Source organism: Lontra canadensis, unplaced genomic scaffold (genome assembly GCF_010015895.1).
Source record: "Lontra canadensis isolate GAN:19392208 unplaced genomic scaffold, GSC_riverotter_1.0 scaffold29, whole genome shotgun sequence".
Lineage (NCBI taxonomy): Eukaryota > Metazoa > Chordata > Mammalia > Carnivora > Mustelidae > Lontra > Lontra canadensis.
Window position 1 is genome coordinate 5,764,506 of NW_022631023.1, and position 21,636 is coordinate 5,786,141.

The 21,636-nt window shown below is 43.8% G+C and overlaps 2 protein-coding genes across 4 annotated transcripts in view; one reads left to right on the forward strand and one right to left on the reverse strand.

The window, feature by feature from the left end:
* Positions 1–13,684, reverse strand: part of SH3BGR (SH3 domain binding glutamate rich protein) — a 46,527-nt gene extending 32,843 nt beyond the window's left edge. The window contains exons 1-3 of the mRNA XM_032865519.1: positions 13,631–13,684; positions 12,582–13,103; positions 5,094–5,279 (exon numbers count right to left, since the gene is read on the reverse strand). Coding sequence (XP_032721410.1) covers positions 5,094–5,279; positions 12,582–13,103; positions 13,631–13,684 — 762 coding nt within the window. The remainder of the gene's footprint in view (positions 1–5,093; positions 5,280–12,581; positions 13,104–13,630) is intronic.
* Positions 13,685–18,258: 4,574 nt separating this feature from the next.
* The window catches only part of LCA5L (lebercilin LCA5 like), a 38,503-nt gene continuing 35,125 nt past the window's right edge, over positions 18,259–21,636 (forward strand). Inside the window, exon 1 of one of the 3 annotated variants that reach the window (XM_032865308.1) lies at positions 18,259–18,295. The gene's annotated coding sequence lies outside the window, so the exon portion shown is untranslated. Of the gene's footprint in view, positions 18,296–18,404; positions 18,427–21,636 lie in introns of those variants that run through there. The other 2 variants (XM_032865307.1, XM_032865309.1) reach the window with 2 other exon arrangements.

Genomic DNA, 21,636 nt, shown 5'->3' on the forward strand with positions numbered 1-21,636 from the left:
TCAGCCCAGGTCACGATCTCAGGGTCATGGGATCGAGCCCCACATCAGGCTCCAGGCTCAGTGGGGAGTCTGCTTGAGATTCTCTCTCTTCCTCTCCCTCTGCTACTCCCCCCAACCATGTACTCACACACTCTCTCTCTCTTTCTCTCAAATAAATAAATAAATCTTTTTTAAAAAATTATATGATAGAACACATTTGTACTAGTAGAGAATAGATGAAAGACAATGAAGTAAATTTATTCCATTTTACAAAAATTCCATAAAGATCTGTAAATTCTCTAGTTGGCCAACTCTAGAAGCTTTCAAATCAAGAAAGGTTTTCTTTTTTTTTTTTCAAGATTTTATTTATTTCAGAGAGACAGAGAGAGAGCATAAGTGGGAGTGGGGGGTAAGGGGGTTAGGGGCAGAGGCAGAGGGAGAAGCAGACTCCCTGCTGAGCAGGGAGCCCAACACAAGTCTCAATCCCAGGACCCTGGGATCATGTCTTGACTCAAAGGCAGATGCCAACCGACTGAGCCACTCAGGTGCCCCAGAAAATGTTTCTTATCATTGAGTGAATTGTCTTTTGCTTCAACTTAGGTCTAAATAGCTTTTCTTTTTTTTTTTCTTTCTCTCTCTCTCTCTCTCTTTTTTTTCCAAATAGCTTTTCTAACTTCCAAGGACTGAACAACAATTTGTCATTATTTTTGACTTGACACTAACAAAGAGATACAGAAAATAATGAGTATGAAATGGTTTTCAACTACCAGCTGTGATAGTATAGCAGATTAGAGGCCCTGAAACACTGTCTCAAAAACAATTTTTTAAAGAAGTCAGATTAAGAGAAGAAGTATAGACACATTGCTGAGCTGACAAAGGAAAGATCATTGCAGGTGAGACCAGGGATTCTAAGAATAAGCACATACCAAGGCAGAGTTTCTGACACAACCAGTAGATCTTTATGTCCACTTTGATGCCACAGAGAGTGAAGGCAGGAGTGAATGAAGCCTAGAGCCTAAGGTGTGGAGTTTTATAAAAGGAGGGCAGCAAGGGAGGGAGTGAAGGAATCAGGCAGAGGGGGCAAGGAAAAAGACAGTTTCCCCACGAAAAAATGACAGTTAGACTAACAACTGGCTTCTTAACACCAATACAGAAGTCAGAAGAAAGTAAAATCATAATTTCAACATCTTTTTTTTTAAGATTTTATTTATTTATGTGAGAGAGAGCATGAGAGGGGAGAAGGTCAGAGGGAGAAGCAGACTCCCCATGGAGTTGGGAGCCCGATGTGGGACCCGATCCCGGGACTCCAGGATCATGACCTGAGCCGAAGGCAGTTGCTTAACCAACTAAGCCACCCAGACACCCATAATTTCAACATCTTTAGAAAAAAACAACCATCAACCCAGAATTTTAGACCCAGTGAAACTGTTTTTTTTCCATGAAACCATTTTTAGACATGAGAGTAAAACAGACATTTTTCTGAAAAATGTCATTTTCAAACAAAAATTTAGAGAATTTACCACCAATAGACAGTCACTTAAAGAAACTTTTACAGGCTATATTAAACCAAAGGAAAGTGATTTCAGATTTATTATCTATGATGCAAGAAGAAATCATGAACAAAGACATTAATAAATATGTGTGTAAATCTAACCCTTAACAACTATTGACTATAAAACAATCACTAGAAATGCCTAATTTGTGGGGTGGAATGAAGGCCAGCCACCTAAAGTACTAAAAAAAAAAAAATACATGTAAATAGGGAAACGGTGATTAAGGTCTTAAGGCTCTTTTAATGTTTGGTGCACACATAGTTGTACATTTTGTTATTCCTCTTTAAGCTCTGTATTTTTATCACATGATACATTACATAATAAGTTTTTAGTGATGTGAAATATTTTGTCCGGTAACATCTATGCTCTGAGAACACCCTTCCCCCTCCCTAACTGGGCTTGTCTCCTGCCTCCCTCGCAGTCCTGAGGATGCTTGCCTGTGCTGAATGACCAAGGTCCCCTTCGATTGTGTTCAGGCCCAGGCAGGCACCCAGCCTCTACCTGGGCTAAGACCCATAGACTCCAATTTGGCATTGACAGACATGTCTGTATTACCAGTTAGTATCCTCTGCCAGGCGGGTAACCTGGCCTCCACTACGCCTGGCTTTCCATCGGGTGTCTCCTTTCTCTAGCTAACGGTTGTCAGCCATGCCCTCGGGATAATATCTTCATCCATTCTGCATAGATAGAGCAGCAGGAGTTCACACTGGCAGGGACAGGATGGTACTTAAAACTACCATCGACATCCAGTCCCCTTACTGCTGTGGTGCGAGAAACCCACTGCCCATCCTTGAGGTTCCTGCTACCTGCCACCATCATCAGACGAGGCATACGAGTGACCATTCGAGATGAGACCAGTGATTCTACATACATAATAATTATTCCTATAGGAGGCATTTCAAGCTCGTGGGAAGACACACTGACTGACCATCCGGATTCACGCCATTTTAAACCTGACAGGGCCTTGGGAACCTTCGAGTCTCCTTTCAAAATCTGAACCTACAATACAAATAATCATTTTTAACTATTTTCTGGAAACCAAGTCCTCTGCCTCATTAATGCACTTTTATTAAGAGTGTCCACAGACTGCAGAAAAGCAAATTTAGCAAAGCTATTCATAAGATACACTACTAATACCTCTCTGAAAGCAGAAATGAAAAGAATTAACATTAACAGTTAAACAAATAACTTACAGGCTCAGGACACCTGGGTAGCTCAGTCGGTTAAGCATTCAACTCTTGATTTTGGCTCAGGTCATGGTCTCAGTGTCCTGGGATCAAGCGCTGAACTGGGCTCTGAGCTCAGCAGGGAGATGACTTCAGATTCTCTCTCTCCCTTTCCCTCTGACCCTCCCCCTGCTGGCACACACGCACTCTCTCTCTTTAAAATAAATAAATAAAACTTAAAAAATAACAATAAGGAGAATTTATAGACTCATCTCATTAGATCCATACTTGTAATAGGAAAAAATTATAAAATAATATTCAAAATATTCTATTACAAAATAATATATACTGAAATATTACACATATATATCCAAATATTAGAAAATAATCTTCTTAAAAAGTAGAAGTCTTTTTCTTAGGAAAGAGGAAAACTTTTCTTTTTCTTCCACAACTAAAATGAAAAAAAATCACTAGATCACACCAAAATGGGATAAGAAATGACTTTGAGGTTTTCTTTTCATAGAAAAAGTAATTGCAGAACTTTTACCCTAAGAGTTAACATACGTTAAAAGCTACATATGGCAATATTTTCTCTACTATAACTAACCTTAATTTAAAAGGACAATTAAAATAAGCAAAAGTTAAGAGATTTAAAATATTACTTTCACTGGAAAAGTATCAGAAGAAAAAATGAAATTATTCTTTTGATAATTTCAGAGTGCAGAAAACTTTTGAAAGTAAGACTCAGGATCAGGAAACACAAAGAAAAAGGATTTATGAATTTGTCTTCACAAAAAATGTTTTAAGTTCTGCATTCTTAAAGAAATCACTTTAAAATGCCAAAAGAAAAAAAAAAACACGGGAAAAATTTATGCAACATCTGTGGTCATAAAAGGGCTACTTTCCCTCACAAATGAAGACTCTTACAAACCAATAAATATTACTTGTAACCCAACAGAAAAATAGCAAATCATAAGGGGGGAAAAGATAGCTTATAAACATAGGAAAAGATAGCCTCACTCACATAGACAGAAATCCAAGTCAGCTCTCATGCTCTGAGGTTATTTGAGTTTTTAAATGTTTCTTTTTTTTTTTTTTTTAGTTCTTTGCTTTAATCTATATGACCATATTTCTTCAATATGAATTATTATCGACTATTTCTTTAGCTTCTGTGGTATTTCCTGAACTGTGTGTATATTATTTCCCCAGAGAAAGCAAAATTAGCACAGAGATTCAAAGTAATGAGAATAATTTCACTGATCTAATAGCTAAACTCTTCTCTTTTTCTATCACAGGCTCTTGCTCTTTGGGCATTCTTACTGGCATCTCCAATTCTCTCGTATTTCTTTATGATCTCCAATAACTTCTTTGAACTGGTTTTCCCATCTGGGTGGCTCAGTCGGGTTAACATCTGCCTTCGGCTGAGGTCATGATCCCGGGGGGCCTGCGATGGACCCCCGCATGGGGGGGGGGTCCCTACTCAGCGGGGAGCCTGCTTCTCCCTTTCCCTCTGCTCCTCCCTCTACTTATACTCTCCCTCTTTATCTTTCTGTTGACTAGTCCCATTCGAGCCTATTGAGGGCAGCACCTCCCCCCTCCTCCCTTTCTCCATCATCTCTAAATGTTTCTTTTCAACAATTTGATTTACTAAACATAACTATAAACTCTGGAGGCAAAGGTGATTTTCTGGTGAAATGAACTATTAAATGTATAAAATAAAATTGCTATTGAATCAAAATGTCCAGAACAGTTTTTAAGCTATCTAGATACATTTCCACAAATTTACCTTGCATCTGTATTAGGATTTGACTTCTGCAAATCGTTCTTTATAAAAGTGAAAGCCGACCCTGTGTCTGCCTGGATTCATGAATGTGTACATCGTGAGGCTGATCAGAATTCCTTTCCAACGAAATGTCTACTCTGTTTGTACGAGTGACCTGCCCTCTTCAAAATAAAATAAGGGACCTAAAATAATCCCAAGAACTACCAAATCACCATTTTATTGTTTCTATCCTTCTGTGAATCTTATATATTAGTGACTCACGATGGGTCTACCATCCAGGTATTAATAGAAATAAATCATGTCCTGAAAACCATCAACAAGTTCAAATGCTGCCTCCAAATTAGCCTCTTTTTTTTTAAGATTTATTTATTTTATTTTGAGAGAAAGAGAGTTGTGGGGGAGAGGCAGAAGGAGAAGGAAAGAGAGAATCTCAAGCAGACTCCCCACTGAACGTGGAGCTGGACTCATTAACCTGAGATCATGACCTGAGCCAAAATCAAGAGTCAGATACGCAACAGACTGAGCCACCCAGGCATCCCCAAATTAATCTGCTTTAAACAATTTCTGATAAACATACATGCAGAAGAATTTCCTAAGAAACCAAATACTCACCCCACAATACTGCTCTTCATTGAAGATCTGGGGGGGCAAAGGGATTCCATTTTGAGGTTTTTTCTCTCCAGGAACATTCTCCCTCATCCACTTCCTATTGTCTTCATCTCCAGCAATGTCTAATTCCTTAAAGTCGATCTTATTAGCTTCCAAAAAGCCTACTACTTCTTGCTGCTTCTTCCTGATCTGGTCAAGAGTAGAGAAGGATTACTATTAGACTAGGGGTTTTTTACAATGAATTCTGTTATGCTGAAAAGAAATTAAAAAAAAAATAAAAATAAAAAAAAATTTTAAAAAGACTAAGGGTTTTCTTATGTTTTGCTTATATTTACATAAATTAAATCTTTTCTCCAACTATACCATGCAACACAAATAATCTTGCTGTTTTTTAAATAAGGAAAACAATAAAGTCATACGACTTGGTTATAAAGGGTCAACAGAGTCATTGTTTAAATTCTAAAATTTCAATCTCACCAATGTTTCAGTCATGGCATAATCAACCTAATACGAATAGAGAGGTCCTCATCGTAGCTTTTACTTGAGGTCTTTGATATGCTTTTAAATTCTCTGCTAAGCCTTAATGCCAAAAAGCAAATAAAAACTGGTTATGAAGAAAAGGGAGGACTGGGAGAAGAGCAAGAAGGAAAGATTGAAAAGAAAATTCTTCACGCAACTCAAATACCAAGTACACCCAACTAAAAAAGCGCTTCACTCACGGTTATGAAAATGGGCAGGTGAGCCACATTGAACAAAAGTGCCTTCAAAAATAATAAAGGAGATTGGAAGCGCACGTGGAGATGAGTGGAAGGCAAAAGGACAGAGGACACACCAGGAAAAGCCAGTAGCTGTGTCTCCCAGTCACAAGCAGCAACACAGTAAAATACCCTGTCCTCCCTCAGATTTCTCCGTTCCACGTACACAGAGAGCGGGACGCCAGGCTCGCCGGAGAGACAACTCTTGGAGCCCCTCTGCCCACCCTGGGCTCTCGTCTACCAGCCACTGTTGCCCAGGAATGTGGCCGTCTTCGCAGTTCGGACCTCCACCCCCAGAGGTAAGTCCAACCATTCTCTCTCTTCCAAGAATTCACTCCCAAAATGCACAATGCCCTCTTTCACACACACTGGTAAACACCGTGCCGCTCAATGGACCCCACTTAGGAGCCTCTGGGAGGAGGCTCTGGGAGAGAGGTCTAGAGTGGTGCCCCCACCAGTCGTAAACACTTGTGTACCCACTCTACTCTGCACAAGACAGTGTACCACGTTCTTCGTGTGAAGGGATTCACAATCTGCTTATGTGGGTGAAAAGAATGCAGAGAACTCATTTGTCCATTCTAGGCAGTGAACATACTGAAGATGATCAAGAGGCAAAGTAAGCCATTTCTTAAAAATCAGCATAAAATATTAGAGATTTTCTTTGACACGAAAATAATATCTTAATTTGTTAAATCTTCTCCATAGAATGTTGTCTCATATCAAAACAAACCATTAAAACTGTTTTATAGGGTGTGGGGCCCCTGTCATTCTCGTGTAACTCATTCATCAGCAGAGGTACTAGAATTTGAGAATCCCAAACAAACATTACAAAAGGTTCATACCCATCCCAAACCTAGTGTCTAGTCTTAATGACCCTTCTTTGGGTCAAACCCAGTTCCTTTCATAGATTTGTATACCAAAAAAAAAAAAAATTATTTTATTCATTTTTGCCAAAATGAATGAGCCTATCAATGACTCATGTGTAGAGTATTTCTTTCTTAATATAAGGAAAAATAAAGTACATATAGACACTTAAGCCCTGGAAGCAGGTCACAACCAAAACCAAATTAAGTTTTGGATTATGCAGAATTTGGTGGTAACATTATTGTATATAGTCTATGAATTATAAATATGACATAAATGAATATAAATAATTTTTTACAAGTAAATGTAAATTGCAAGTAAAATTGTATATATAAGTTAGTTATCCAGGTTTGTAAAAATGGTAATCACACATTTACTTTTTAAGTAAATTTATTTTATTTATTTATTTATTCCATCAACATAGCAAAGGTAATGCGTCTAAAAGTATTAGATCTATAAATTGAAGGCTACTGTTAGCTACAACACAACACTTAATCAGTAAGACTCAGTTTGGAGTAAGTGTGGACAAAAATAAAAATTAAAGTCCTACAGAAAGGTGTGGGGTGACAGAATTTCCCCTAAGCTTCTGGCACAAGCTTCTGGCACATTCTTGAGTGTCACATTTATCAAAAGCAAAGGAGGAGCTCATGTTTCTCCCCCATGTGCCCTCCCCCAAGGCTAAGCTAGCATAGCCCTCAGACCTTCTACTCCTCGTCCCAAAACTGCGATCCAAATTCCATAGCTTCACAGCTGAATTTCTGAATATTACAAAATCCCATCAGACCTGATGACAGGTCATTGGAACTAAATTACTATTTTAATTAATCATGCTTTCTATACATACTTTCCACCTTGTCCATAATTACCTGTGCCACTCCATAAATTACTTATTCCTTTGGCTATTTCCAGAGATAACTTTGCTATTCGAAGAGTACAGATTTCTTCATTTTAGGCAGGTTTACTTTTAGTTAAAGATTCAGAAGGCAACATCCTTTATTCTGTCCCAACCCCTGTCGTCCTCCTCAAATACCCTCCTGGGATCCCAAATTAGCCTGGCCGCCTCACCAACATTATTTCCACCTCTATTATCATGCCTCAAGACTTGAGATGAAACAGAAGGATTTCATTGTATTCCACAATTTCTGAATAGGTGAAAAACCATTCCCAAAGCCCTGACTTGTGTTTCTGCAGTTAGAAAGTCAAAGAGGGATGGAGAAATTGGGAGGGGAAGATCTGTTTGCTGTTACCTACAAGCAATTGCATCTGCGGGAACTTAACAGACTGTTAATTGCTTGACCTTGTGTTAATAGCTATTTCTCAGCCCCTCACCCCTCAAAAAAAGAGAAGAAAAGTAAAATCGGTTTCGATCCTCCCCAAACACCAGTACTTTATACTGGGTTAAAGGCATCACTGATCTCGCTGTTTAGAGCACCTGAGCTCTGCTGGGGGCTGAAGCTGAGTCTTAGGATGAGCCCAGAGGAGGAGAGAGCAGTGCAAGTAGTACATAAGCTCACCTGGTGACATGGTCACCTCTGCTCATACCTTGATGACCACCCTGAGTGGGGGCCCCCTCTCCCACAGTCTTCCCTCCTATTCAAGGAGACCCACAGACCCTCCCAGGCAAAGTGCAGCTCTTTTCCACGTGGCCTCTTGAGCCGACCCCCAAGGACATCAGCTCCCAGAGGACATTAGCTCCCTTTGTGGCCCCCAGGGGAGAAGCATACATGGCACCCAGTGGTTCTCACCACAGACACCATCTCCTCCCCACCTCCTGCCCCTTCTCCTCCCTCCAACAGCACCATGGCCAGTACTGGTCCCACAGGCTGTACCTTCTTTCCAGGCAGCCCCTCTGGAGGATCTGGGGTCCCTGATGTCTGGGTCACTATGGGTCTTTGGGACTTCAGCAGAGGCTCAGAGAGCTCTGTGTTTCCTATCCTGTTATATTTACTCTTAAGAAAGTGCTCTTTTCCAGAAGTCGCTGGCCACTGTTGGTTACCGTAATGTGTCAGAGTGATCTTTGAGTCATTTGCTTGGCACCTCCCTTTTATTGTCTTGTACAGTTAGCATCTTGTCCGACCGAGGTCACTGCACTTAGTGAAAAGCACACTGCATTTGACGACCTGCATGGAGGTGCCCTGCATTTCTCCCCTGGCTCAGAAGGCTGCTGTCTGAGCAGGGGTCCACTCCTGAATGGCCTTGTCTGATAATGGGAAAAGCACCACCCTCCTCAGGTTCTGGTGAGAACCAAGGAACATCACATGATGTGTGGCCGAGAATCTTGGACAAGGTGAGAGCCTGTACAGGGTTATCTCACTGACTTGTCCTGATTGCCAAGTCAGGTTAAGTAATCTGATCACCATCTTAAAATAACAAAGCTAAGGCACCAATGAATTAAGGAATTTTCCAAGATGTACACCAGGATCCATTTCATTCAAGGGCAGAGTTTTTGCCCACTATATTTACACTCAAGCAAGACTGGAGGAAATGATGGAGAAACCCAGGAGCCACCCTCAGGGTCTATCCTCAAAGGTCATGGTTCCAAGGGCTGTGCATCTTGAAAACAGCAAGGACAGTCCTCTCTCCCTTTGTCCCCCAGCCCACTGTGGCACTGGCCTTTGGGAAAACACAGACCTGTTCCCACTCCCAAGTTCTCTTCACTATGAAGTTCACTATGAAGGAACTTTGGAGTTCTTTGGAGTTCACTATGAAGGAACTATGAAGTTCCTTCATAAATCGGTAAAACATGTGACATTGCCTTATAGTCAACCATTCGGAGACATGACACACAGCTGCATATGCATAAGCCCTTATAATAAGACATTTCCTTTTTCATTTATTTCATTCATCCCTTAGAAATCATATGACCTCACTGACTAAGTTACAGGCAAGAATCCATTTTTAAAGTAAAGAGACTAAAGAAACAAGTAGTAAAGTGCTTACAGACCGACCACCACACACACTGGCAGCTGCTCTGGGGTTCTCCTGCAAAGAAGCTTCTGGGTGAAGTCCCCCCACCCAGGGAAAATCATTAGCACTGATACCATGGGAATAATCAGTTGTCCTTCTTTAGGATAACAAAGAAATTATTCCACCCATTTGGCTTGGGACAGTTATTCTGACACATAATCATCACAGACTCACATATACTAATATTAGCTAATAATTATAACAACTACAATAATACTGATGAACATTAACTAACATTGGAGTGCCTGGGTGGCTCAGTTGGTTAAGCATCTGCCTTCGGCTCAGGTCATGATCCCCAGGATCCTGGGATGGAGCCCTGTGTGGGCTCCCTGCTCAACAGGGAGCTTGCTTCTCCATCTTCCTCTGCCCCGCCCCCTATTAGTGCCCTCTCTCTCTCTCAATCTTTCTCTCTCTGTCTCTCTCAAATAAATAAAATCTTTTTTTTAATTTATTTTCAGCATAATAGTATTCATTGTTTTTGCACCACACCCAGTGCTCCATGCAATCCATGCCCTCTCTAATACCCACCACCTGGTTCCCCCAACCTCCCACCCCCCGCCCCTTCAAACCCCTCAGATTGTTTTTCAGAGTCCATAGTCTCTCATGGTTCACCTCCCCTTCCAATTTCCCCCAACTCCCTTCTCCTTTCTAACTCCCCTTGTGCTCCATGCTATTTGTTATGCTCCACGAATAAGTGAAATAAAATCTTTTTAAAATATATTTTAAGCATTAACTAACATTAGCTAACAATAATAATACCTAATACTTAAAACAACTATAATATTAAGTAGCCATATGTAATAATTATAAAATTAACTAGTAATTATAATATGTATTAAGCACTGATTAAGCACGGGACACCCTGTAAGGCACCCAGGGGCTTATTTCCTAAATCCTCATGGCAATGCCATGAGATGAATACTATTCTTACCCTCATTTTACAGATAAGGAAATTGAGGCTTAGCAAGGTGAAATAACTTTCCCAAGGTCAAACAGTTCCAAGAGACAACAAAAGATTTGCTTAGGGAACCAGAATTAATGTGGTTTTTCTAAAATCCTAGAATGAACAGTGCCTCTCCAGCTCCTCTGAGGCTAACTCAATCATATGCCCAGACTTCAAGAATATAAGACCTCAAATAATCCTAAGAACTCCACAAGTTTGTCCACCATCTATGGAAGGAGGCATAGGGCACTCACACGTGGCCTACAGAAAATGGAGATTAGTCACTGGTAAAAGTTTCCGTAAAGCATCAACAGAATACTGAAAGCCCACTAAAGCCATTTTCTTCAGTAAAAATTATTTTTAATCTAATAATCCAAAAATGTGCTCTTTATGGATCAACTAAAAGTTTTGAGGTCATCAACAGCCACAAAAGAGTTTGTGGTTTTTACATCTGGAATTTTTCCTCCTCTGTTTCTGTTAAAAGATGCTCCACAGATACTAAGTAGTTGCTGATGGGTTGTGCTCAGAGGGACAACCAGCCTCTTTCTTGTTCTCTTCCTGTCCTCTGGAAACTGCATGAACTTTCAGGGCTGTGGGTGGGGGCATTCAGGAGCCAGCACTGGGGCTGCTCCCAGCCAGCTGCTGGCCAAGGGTATCATCCCTGGCCCTGAGTGAAATCCAAGCTGCAGGATGGCCCAGGAACTAGATATAAAAGGAAACAGCCCCCTTGCGGTTCTGTTTCATCAAGACTGATGAAATGGCTTCCTCCTACACCCCCCCCAAAAGCCTCAAATGCTCCCAGAAATGTCAGTCTCCAATAGATAACTGCAGGTTCAAGCCTAAAATCGAAGACTGGAGCATTGTCAAGGAGAAGAGGCAGCTTCCGTTACGCTTGTTTCTTCAGGCAGGTCTATCCTGCACAGAACGAAGGCAGAAACTGGAAGGGTAATTCTGAGCCTGGTCCCAGGGAAAGCAGAGGCTGCTTTATGGGGTGGGCCCCTCACACCTATTTTTGGCCCGTTTGAATTCCTAGAACGTTTGAAACTGTGGCCTTAGAGATGTTTGCTCTTGTCACTGTGACATCATTTTCCCCAAATAATACTATTACACATGCTAACTTTACACTTTTGGTATAGTTACATCACACACCTAAGGACAATTGACCCTTGAACAACGCAACTTTTAAACAGCACGGGTCCACTCATACACAGATTTTTTTTCTATAACTACCGAAAGTATGGTAAATGTGTTTTCTCTTTCTTACAGTTTTCTTAATAACATTTTCTTTTCTCTAGCTTACTTATTGTAAGAATACAGTTTATATTACCTATAACATACAAATATGTTAATCGACTGTTTATGTTGTCAGTAAGCCTTCTGGTCAACAGTAGACCATTAGTGATGTTTGGGGGAGTCAAAAGTTATACATGGATTTTCCACTATGCAAGTGTGAGCGCCCCTCTCCCCCTCCCGGAATTGTTTAAGAGTCAACTGTAATTACCTCCAGGAGTCATTTTGGTAATGTGGCTCATCACACCCTCCAAATATTGTGACACAAAGTGTCATTTATTTGCAACTTTAAATTAGTCTATGCCTTAGAGAATGATCATCAGAAACACTCCACCAAAAAAAAAAAAAAAAGCTTTGATTCTATAATATATACGAACACAACACAAATCACATGTTTAAAAATTCTAGTATCACACACGCCCCCTTCCTGGAATCCCTTTCAAACCCAGCTAGCCCGGATCACTCATTTTCCACACGTCTTCAACACGGTTAAAGCAAACGCAGAAAGCAAAGGCACGCAGGCTTACTGCGGAGCTACGGCTGACTTACACTCTCCTCACAAAAGAAACTTCAGGCCAACGCTGGGCCAGAACCGCTGCTTCTACTTCTTGGTTTGAGTTTCTCAGAAAATCCAACAGTATGAAAGCCCCACCAATTCCAGCAGACACCTACCGCTATGGACCCAGAAGATGTGGCAACAAACACTTTGATAACCATTTTGACAGTCGGAAAAAGGGCTCCCCCCAACACACCCCCGTAAGGGAACGCGGCGTTAGACGGATCCCGACCGCGGCCCCGGCCGGGCAGGTAGCAGGTGCCAGGTAACAGCAGGTGCAGGTGCCAGGTGCGAGCTGGCGGCCACCCAGCGCGGTCTGAGCCCCTGAGCCTCCCGCCGCAACTTAAGCCCTGCGACTGCCCCCAGCGGTGCGGGCGGCTCGGGCTTTCCCGGCCATTGGCCGGGGGCGAGAGGGGGTCTGCCAGGCGAAGACGGGATTGGTGGATAAAAGCAGCCACTGACTTTAAACGCCGGACAACAGCCCCTAAAAGGCCAGGCTGCGCCGCGCACCAATCAGGCCGCCGAGCACCAATCAGCGCTGCGCAGGCATAGACGCCTGAGGTGACAGCCGAGCTCCTGGGCGCTGGAAAAGCCCAGAAGACGCCAGCTCGTCCCCTGGGGAGGCTGTGTTTGCAAGGCTTTGGGCAAACGGACCGAACCGAAAGGGTCGGAACAGCCACACAGCCCTTGAAATAAGCAAAGGCGTCCTGACTTTCACATTTTCCAGTCGGTTAAAAAAAAAAAAAATTGGTGAACTCTTATACAAGAGATGCCTTTAGACGTGGCCCACTTCCAGTTTTCTCCCTTTCCCACCTGTTGCTCCTAAAGAACGAAGCTGACAGACCACAGAGGTGTAAGGTTTCACTGACATCCCAGACAAGGCAGGGCGGCAGAGGCGGGCTGTCAGCAGGGATGAGTTCAACAAGCGAAATGTCTTCACTATCTCAGAGACGTGGGGAGAAAATAAAAGTTTGTAACAGTCTCTCTCCGTCTTCTTTATGTAGATAATTAAATCGAGTAAAAAGCCCAAATGCTACCGTCCAATTTTTCTGATGAGTTTCAAAATCAAGCTCAAGGACATAGGACAAAAAGGCACAAAGGGGTCATTTACTCCTCTTAGATAACTGAGTCTCTTCACCTCTCTCTCTCTCTCTCTCTCTCTCACTTTCTTTTTATTCTTAAGTCCTGTGCTGCTCCCTGAGGAGGTGGTTACTGGCATGCTGGAGCAGGGAGGGTTCTGGAAGCCTTCTCTACCTGCCCCCTTCACCAGAGTCCCAGGGGCCTAGAGGCCTGCTCCCCTCCCCTAGGACAGGTGCCTTTGCTGAGAAAGGACACCCCATCCCTGCAACATAGCTCAAGTCCATTTACTTGGAACGAATGATTGAGTTGACTGCCATTTATCTTAGAGCCTCACTATGCAAATTTGCTCCCCAAATTAGGCCCTTGCTGAAGATGATTAATGGCTCCCCAGATTTAAGTCATTAGCATTGTAAATTTTATTTTCAAGCCCACCAAAGATTATAGGACATTTGTGCTCCTCTTTCTTGTATTTTCAAAATCATAAAGCAAGTAAATACTATTTTTGTCATACAAACTATTTTTTCAACACCTTAGTCTCAAATTCTACCACATAAGCAAACCATTTTTCTCCAAACACAATTGAAGAGAGTAATAAACTATGCATATTTCTCAATGATTTTGTAAATTACTAACATGAACTATAGTTGATCCTCATGTGCCCTAAAGAGTACACAACTGCTGATGGTCGTACAGGGCAATGCTGCCTTTAACAATGACACACCCCCTCCATCCACATGCCCTAGGGAGAAAGAATAGCCTATTTGAAATGAGAGCTAATAATTTTTAAATGTTTGCCACGTGCCAGGGGTCCTCTAATTGTTTTGCATAAACCACTCCCTTAATCTGGGTCCTACTCCTATCTTAATCTGCACAACACTAGCACTGGGTCCTACTCCCATCCTTTCTCCAGGATGAGGATAGGAAATGGTGCATCCAAAACATGAACCCAACCCATCCACACCAGAAAAACTCCTCACACACTACCCTCAAATTCCTAGTACACCCTCTTTACACAATAGATTATTTTTAGAAGTTTACCTTTTTAATAATGACCATGAAAATGTACAAATTGGGACTTTGAAAACTCTAGCTGAAAGATCTTTTCATTTATGACAGTGACCCCAAGAAACTTCAAGATAATTAATAGGAATACGAAACATTCCAAGTGAAGCGCAACAAATCTCTGCTTAAAATAAAAGCTCAACAAATCTCTGCCTTAGAAAATTCCCTTCAGGGATGCCTGGGTGGCTCAGTCAGTTAAGCATCTGCCTTCAGCCAAGGTCCTGATCCCGGCGTCCTTGGATCAAGTCCCACATCAGTCTCCTTGCTCAGCAGGGAGCCTGCTTCTCTCTCTCCCTCTGCTGCTCCCCCTGCTTGTTCTCTCTCTGGTAAATAAATAAATAAAATCTTTTTGAAAAGAAAGAGGGGTGCCTGGGTGACTCAGTAGGTCAAGCCTCTGCCTTTGGCTCAGGTCATGATCCCAGGGTTCTGGGATCAAGCCCCATATCTGGCTCTCTGCTCAGCGGGGATCCTGCTTTCCATGCTCCTCTCTCTGCTTGTCTCTCTGCTCACTTGCGAACTCTGTCTGTCAAATAAATAAAATCTTTTTAAAAAAGAAAGAAAGAAAGAAATTTCACTTCAAAAAAGCTGTGTGCTCTACTGAAGAGGTAAAAGGTTTATCATTTCACATCTCTAGCCCTAGATGCTAAGTGAAATAATGTTACTTATTTTGTTAAAGAATTTTTTTCAGCTTTATTTCAGTATAATTGACAGATACAATCCTAAGATAGCTGAAGTGTACATCATGATGATTTGTGGAACATACACACTATGAAAGAAAGATTTCGTCAAATTTTAATGATAAAAGTGTGAGGTATTGACTCCAAACTGGGCAGAGATTCTCAGATAATCTTAAAATAAATGATGCCATATGCTATGTTTCTGTTTACATAATGTGACAGGTAAACTAAAATGAGAAATAAACGGATATTTGTAGTATGTAGAATGACAGTGGTGACCACCAGAATAACAGCAGTGACCTGAATAGTGTCTCCCCTCAAAATTCAAGTCCACCCTAAACTTCAGAATGTGACCTTATTTGGAAACAGGATCTTTGCAGATGACATTGGTTGAAGATCTTAAAATTAAATCATCCCGGATTTCGGGTGGGCTCTCAGCCCAATAACTGATGTCCTTACAAGAAGAGGAGGCACACAGAGAGAGACAGAGAAAACACCGTGTGAAGACAGGGCTGCAGAGACAGAACCCATCCTGCCATGAGCCAAGAAGGCAAGGAAGGATTCTTCCCAGGAGATTTTGAAGAGAGAGAGTGTAGTCCTGCCAACACCTTGATTTCAGACTTCTTGCCTCCAGAACTGTGAGAGCATAAATTACTGTTGTTTTAAGCCACTGGGTCTATGGTGATTTGTTACAGTGGAGTTAACCAAACTAATACAGAGAAATAAAGGTGCATGTTACTATTTAGCAGAATTCCTAAAGACAGTTCTTCGGCTTTGTACTCACGGGGCTCTCCCCTTTCATAACACACATGGATACCGATGGAAAAGAAACATCCCCTTTCAAAGGCAGAAACATAGGCTATAGACAAGAACAGCTAGCAAAGCAGAGGAGAGACCATTTGGATGGGAAAGGAAGCTCTGAGGGGCCTCCATCTTTCAGGATCCTTCAGTCCTAAGCACAAGGGTTGGAATGTTCACTTAATTATAAGCTGCCACTTTTGGTACTGTCCTGGGAGCACCAGCAGCCGTAAAGCCAGCATCTTTCAATGAATGTCAATCTAGGGTGACACCTGTCTGCCGTATGTCCTCCTAGAGATGCTGCCCAGCTCACCACCAACAAAAAGTGCCACCACCCGCCTTCTAGGGATAACTCGCCTCCTAAGGTTGTTGAAACACAGCCCACCAAAATTAGAGTGGACACTCTAATGGCACAAGAAGGAAGGGGTGGTGGCGTGAAGGGGAAGGCTTGCCCCCTCCTTGCCCTAAAAAACTAGATCTAAACAGAGTCAGTTTGGAAACACCCACTACCCCTACTACATAAAATCCAAATCAAAAACTCTAAGTGGTAAATGTGGTAAATTTGACTGTATACAAATATCAAAATACATGTCAACAAAATTTAAAACAAATTGGAAATATTTACAACATATACCACAGACCAAGTTTTCATATAGGAGACCTGAGTTTCACAGAACAGCGAAAGTTCCTACAAAGATGGACACCAAGTGAAAAATGGGCAAAAGGCAGGAAAAAGCAAATAGCAAAGTCCAAAACGTCCCTAAAAATATTTTTAAAATGTTTCCTAGCAAAGATGTGAATAAAATCCAAGTGTCAACTTTTGACACTTGGGCAAACATCTTTTAAATAAACTAGATTAAAAGATTATCCCCATTGTTGGTTAAAGATTGGGAGACATTTGCCTAGAAGGCAAACTTTCATATACGTTCAGAGAGCCTCAAAGTGGGCATTTCCTTTGATCCTTCAATTTCACATGTAGGATTTATTCTAAGGAGTCAGGGGTGACATTGTTAACCTTAAACATCAAACTGCGAGTTATTTTGCCAGCAAATGGATTTAGTCAGGAGTAACAAAGAATTGCAACTTGGGACATTCAAGCCATGGCAAAACCTTAGACAAATCCAACCAACAAAGGAGAGGAACATGATTTTATGGAGAAGGAATTTGGGAGGGATTCAAAAGTCCTTGTGAGAAAGCAAGAGTTCAGGGTGATGACTCTCTCACTGACTTGAGTAACAAGGGTGGCCAATTTCTTGTGGGAGACGCCATGCACATCATCCCCTGTTGGGCCCATAATTGATTATTCCTTCCTGTTGACACTCTTCTGTTGGGGAATCTGTAACCGACACTTCTGTTGGAGCCTGTAATTGAGCTGAATGACAAGGGCTTCCCCTTCTAGCCTCAGACCTACTTTAGCGATGTTTCCCTTTATTAATTTTCACACCTTAAAGACTCACTTATAGGGATATTCAACATGGCATTAATACATACGGGGGGAGAGAAAAGGAGCAGAAGGCAGAGAGAAAGAGGAAAAGTAATATAAATGTTCATTAACTCTGGCTATGCAGTCGCTTAAAAGTCCTATGTAGTCATTAAAAATCACCTGCAATTCCATCATCCAGGTGATTTTTAAATTTTTCTTCGTACTACGCTCTACATTCTAAATTCTATGCAACCAACATGCATTGCTTTGGGATCAGATTTTCTTTCACCAAAGAAATTCATCTTTATGAAGAGAGATTAACGGGAGTGTTCTGCTCTCTGTTCCCTTCTTCTCCAGGAAGAGAAGACGAGTCTATACCCGCCCACCTGGGTCCACCCCCTACCCCGGGAACCTGGCGTCTACACCTGCTCGCGCCGCCTGGCAGCCAACCCGGAGTTGGGTCCGCGCACCTCCCGGCAGGGAACGGGACAGACATGCGCACTGGGCTCGGATTCAGAACACCAGCACGTGGGCGAGTGCGACGGAGAGCGTGAAGGGACAGCTGCACGGCCGCGGGATCAGTTCGTGCGCCCCAGACGCGCCCGGGGCCACGGTGGGCCGCGGGAGGTTAAGTCGCTACACTCAGCTCAGTAGTGCGCAAGCGCGCGGCTCTCACCGCCCCGCCCCCCGGCTCGGCCGGTCCAAGGAGGCGCCGCGCGCGGGTTTCCAGAGCGACGCGCGAGACCGGGAGGCCGCGGGGTTGGCGCTGCCGCGGAGCCGCGCGGAACAGGTAACGGCCCGGCCCGGCCCGGCCCTAGGCAGAGCCTCCTGCTCAAGCCTCTGGGCCTTTCGGTGCCTCCGGTCACTCAGCCCCGGCCCCTGCCCGGCTCGGGCCGCGCCGCCTGGCTCTCCCTGGAGTTGGTAACGTAGCTGGGCCGCCGGCCGCCTCTCCCGCAGAGCGCGCCCGCCCCGCCCGCACCGGGGGTCTCCGCCCTCGCCGCGCAGCCGGGGCCCCTCTGCACGCGGCCTGGCCGCCGGGGCCCGGGGACCCGCGGCCGCCGTCAGCGCCGCCCCCCAGCTGCGGGCTCCGGCCAGTGCTTGGTTCGTGCGTGAATCTGCTGCCTTGAGGTTCGCGCCTGCCCACCCGCTTTTGCTTCGCTTTGCTTTTTTCCTTCTAACCTTAGCGTGACGTGTCCTTATCCCCAGCCCGAGAAAAGGTGAATTCCTTGACATTTCTGCGGTGTATCATTTCCTGCCACCTGGTGCCAACAGGTGACTTAAGACCAGCGTTCCTCTGCGGCGCGGCCCGGAGCCCTTGTGTCTGCACCCGCTCCCTGCGTGAATTCGTCCAGCCTCACAGGCTCAGAACCCTTCCGAGGGCCCACGAACCCGAGACGTGTGTCTCCAGCCCCGACCCCGTCCCAGAACCTCAGACCCGGGGTCTCAGCAGCCTGACCGTCTCAACACGTGGGAGTCTAAGGCACGTCCTGACATTCCCGCCAACCCGTGCTTGCCACACTTCGACCCACCCCGTCCCGGAAGCCGCTCTCCCGGTTGTCTAGGCCTTGTGGTCCTCCTTTCCTCCCTCCCCACGTTCAGTCTGTCAGCACATCCTTCACATCACACCCTGGATCGATGCACAGTCCCACTCTCCCGCCAACCCCCACTCCTCACCCCGGTCCAGGCCACCGTCAGCTCCCGCCCGGATTGCTTCAGTAGCCGGCTGATTGGAATGTGGACAGTCTGACTCTGTTCCCTTTCTCTGTCGTTGCCAGTGAATCAGGTTTCCTTGTAAGGATATGTGTTCCATAGTTTACACAGATAAAGATAATTTTTGGTACGTATGTTGAAGATTGCAGCTTTTAAACAGGTAGCCAAAGCTACATAAATGTGGGAGTGTTAACAAGCTAAAAATGGAAAGATGCCCCTTAGCTTTCTTGGGCATATGACTGTGTCCCTGCATAGAATTGACAAGACCTTTTAAAACCATACAGAAGAGTAAAAGAATCCACAGCCTCCGTCCAAGTGAGAAAAAGAAGACATGTAGCAATTTAGGTTCTGTCTACTCCCTACTCTTTGGTTTTTGGTTTTCTGGAGAAGCACAAAAAGAAGAAAATTGTAATGGAGACAAGTGATCAGCCCAGTGTTGGTCAATTTGACAGGGAGTGCCTGGGCGCCGGTACTCCAGTTAGTCAGTCCCAGAATGATGCAGGGTCCTTGTCCTCAGGGAGCTAATGGCCCGCACACACCTGTACCCTGCCAGTCACAAACCGCCAGCTCCCATTTTTTCTTTTTCCATCAAGTGGAACCCCAACTAACCAAAGTAGCATGGTAGGATCGCTGCAACTTGCAGAGGGGCTGTTTATAAACTTGCAAATCACAAACCTCCACTTTGCTCAGATTTGATCTCACACCTTACCCTCATGCAGTCACTTCCTAGAGGAACTAAAGCCATCTGATGGGAATCTGCTCAAGCCCCAGCTACCACAACTGCCAGCTTTACCTACAGCCATACCCATGTTATCCCCCCATCCAAGGCCACCCCTCCCTGTGCTTCGGATCTCATCCCCACCCACTTGTCAAAAACCTTACACTTTCCCTATCAGCAGTCACCTGTTCCATCTCAACTGGCTCTTTACCTTGGCTTTTAAACATACTCTTGTCCCATCACAAAGGGAAGAGGAAGAAAAGTCTCCCTTCATTTTCCAGCCATTGCTCAATCTCTCATTCCCTTTGACAGGCAAACTTTTTTTTTAAAGAATTGCCATCTTCCATGCATCCATGTCTTATGTCTCATCCCTTAACCCCCTCTAGTCTGCCTTCCACCCTCATTTCTATACTAAAACAAAAACCACTGATCAGACATTTCCAGGGCTTGTCTTGCTCAATCTCTCAGCAACATTTAAATTTGGCCACACTGCTCCCATCTCTTAAAACGCTGTCTTCACTTGGCCTCTGAGCCCCCATCTACCCTGCCTCTTTCTGCTTTTCCTGCTACCATGCTGGCTCGCTCTCCTTTTCTGGGCCCCTTTATATTGCAGTTCCTCAAAGCCCAGTTCTCATCCTTTCTCTCTCTATGCCCCTCTTACTCTGACATGAAGCACAAATCCATGCCCACCACCTTTATACTCTGGACTCCCAACTTTATCTCTCCAGCTTGACCCTCCTTTCTGAGCTGAAGCAGATGTACAACTAGCAGAATGGCCTTGCCTCTTAATACCTCAGACACCAACTCCGTGTGCAGAAGACAAGTCTCCCACCACCCCCTCCCAACTGGGACCTCTTCCACTGGCAGCAAGGATTCCTCCTAAACCTTTTCCCTCACCCCAGCATCCAGCGGGTCCCTGAGCCCTGGTGACATTGTCCCCTGTGCATCTTTCACTTCTCTTAATTGCCACTGGCACCTTAGTCCAAGCTGCCACCTTTTTTCTGCAGCCTTCTGAAATCCTCTCCTCTGGTTTTGCTTTATTCTGTTCTCCACACTGCAACCCAAGTAACCTTCAGGAAGCAGAACAAATTATATTATCTCTTCCCCAGCCTCCCCCTTTTGCTCACTGCCAGCTCCCCGTTGCTCTTGGAGTGATGACCCAAATCATAAACCTGCCTCCTGTGGCACTGCAGCTGCTCACCTCCACCTACCTCTGGAGACTCATCGGGAACCCCTGGGACCCAGCCACATGGGCCTCATCTACCCACCAGGCCTTAGAACTGTCCTCTCTCCATCCGCAATGTACTTCCTTCCTCCCCTCCATTCCTTTTTGTGTGGTTAGTTCCCACTTACCTGTCATATCTCTGCTCAGATGGCCCTTCCATAGAACTTCCAAGGTCGCCATCTAGGTTAGGTTTTTTGTTCTGTGTTCACAGAATTGTATCTCTTTCCTCTAAAACACTTAGAACAGTCACTATTTTGATTATTTTATTAACAGCATATAAGCTCCATGAAAAGAGAAGTGTTTGTATTCATGACATCCCCCCATACCTCATATGGTTGCTGGCACTTAGAAAGCTCTCAAATATGTGTTGAAAGAATGAATGAAATGAACAAATTAATGTGTATGATAAATGTAGGGTATTTTAGTACAATTTATTAGAATAAAATTCTAGGAAAAAATATCAAGTCAAAAAATATAT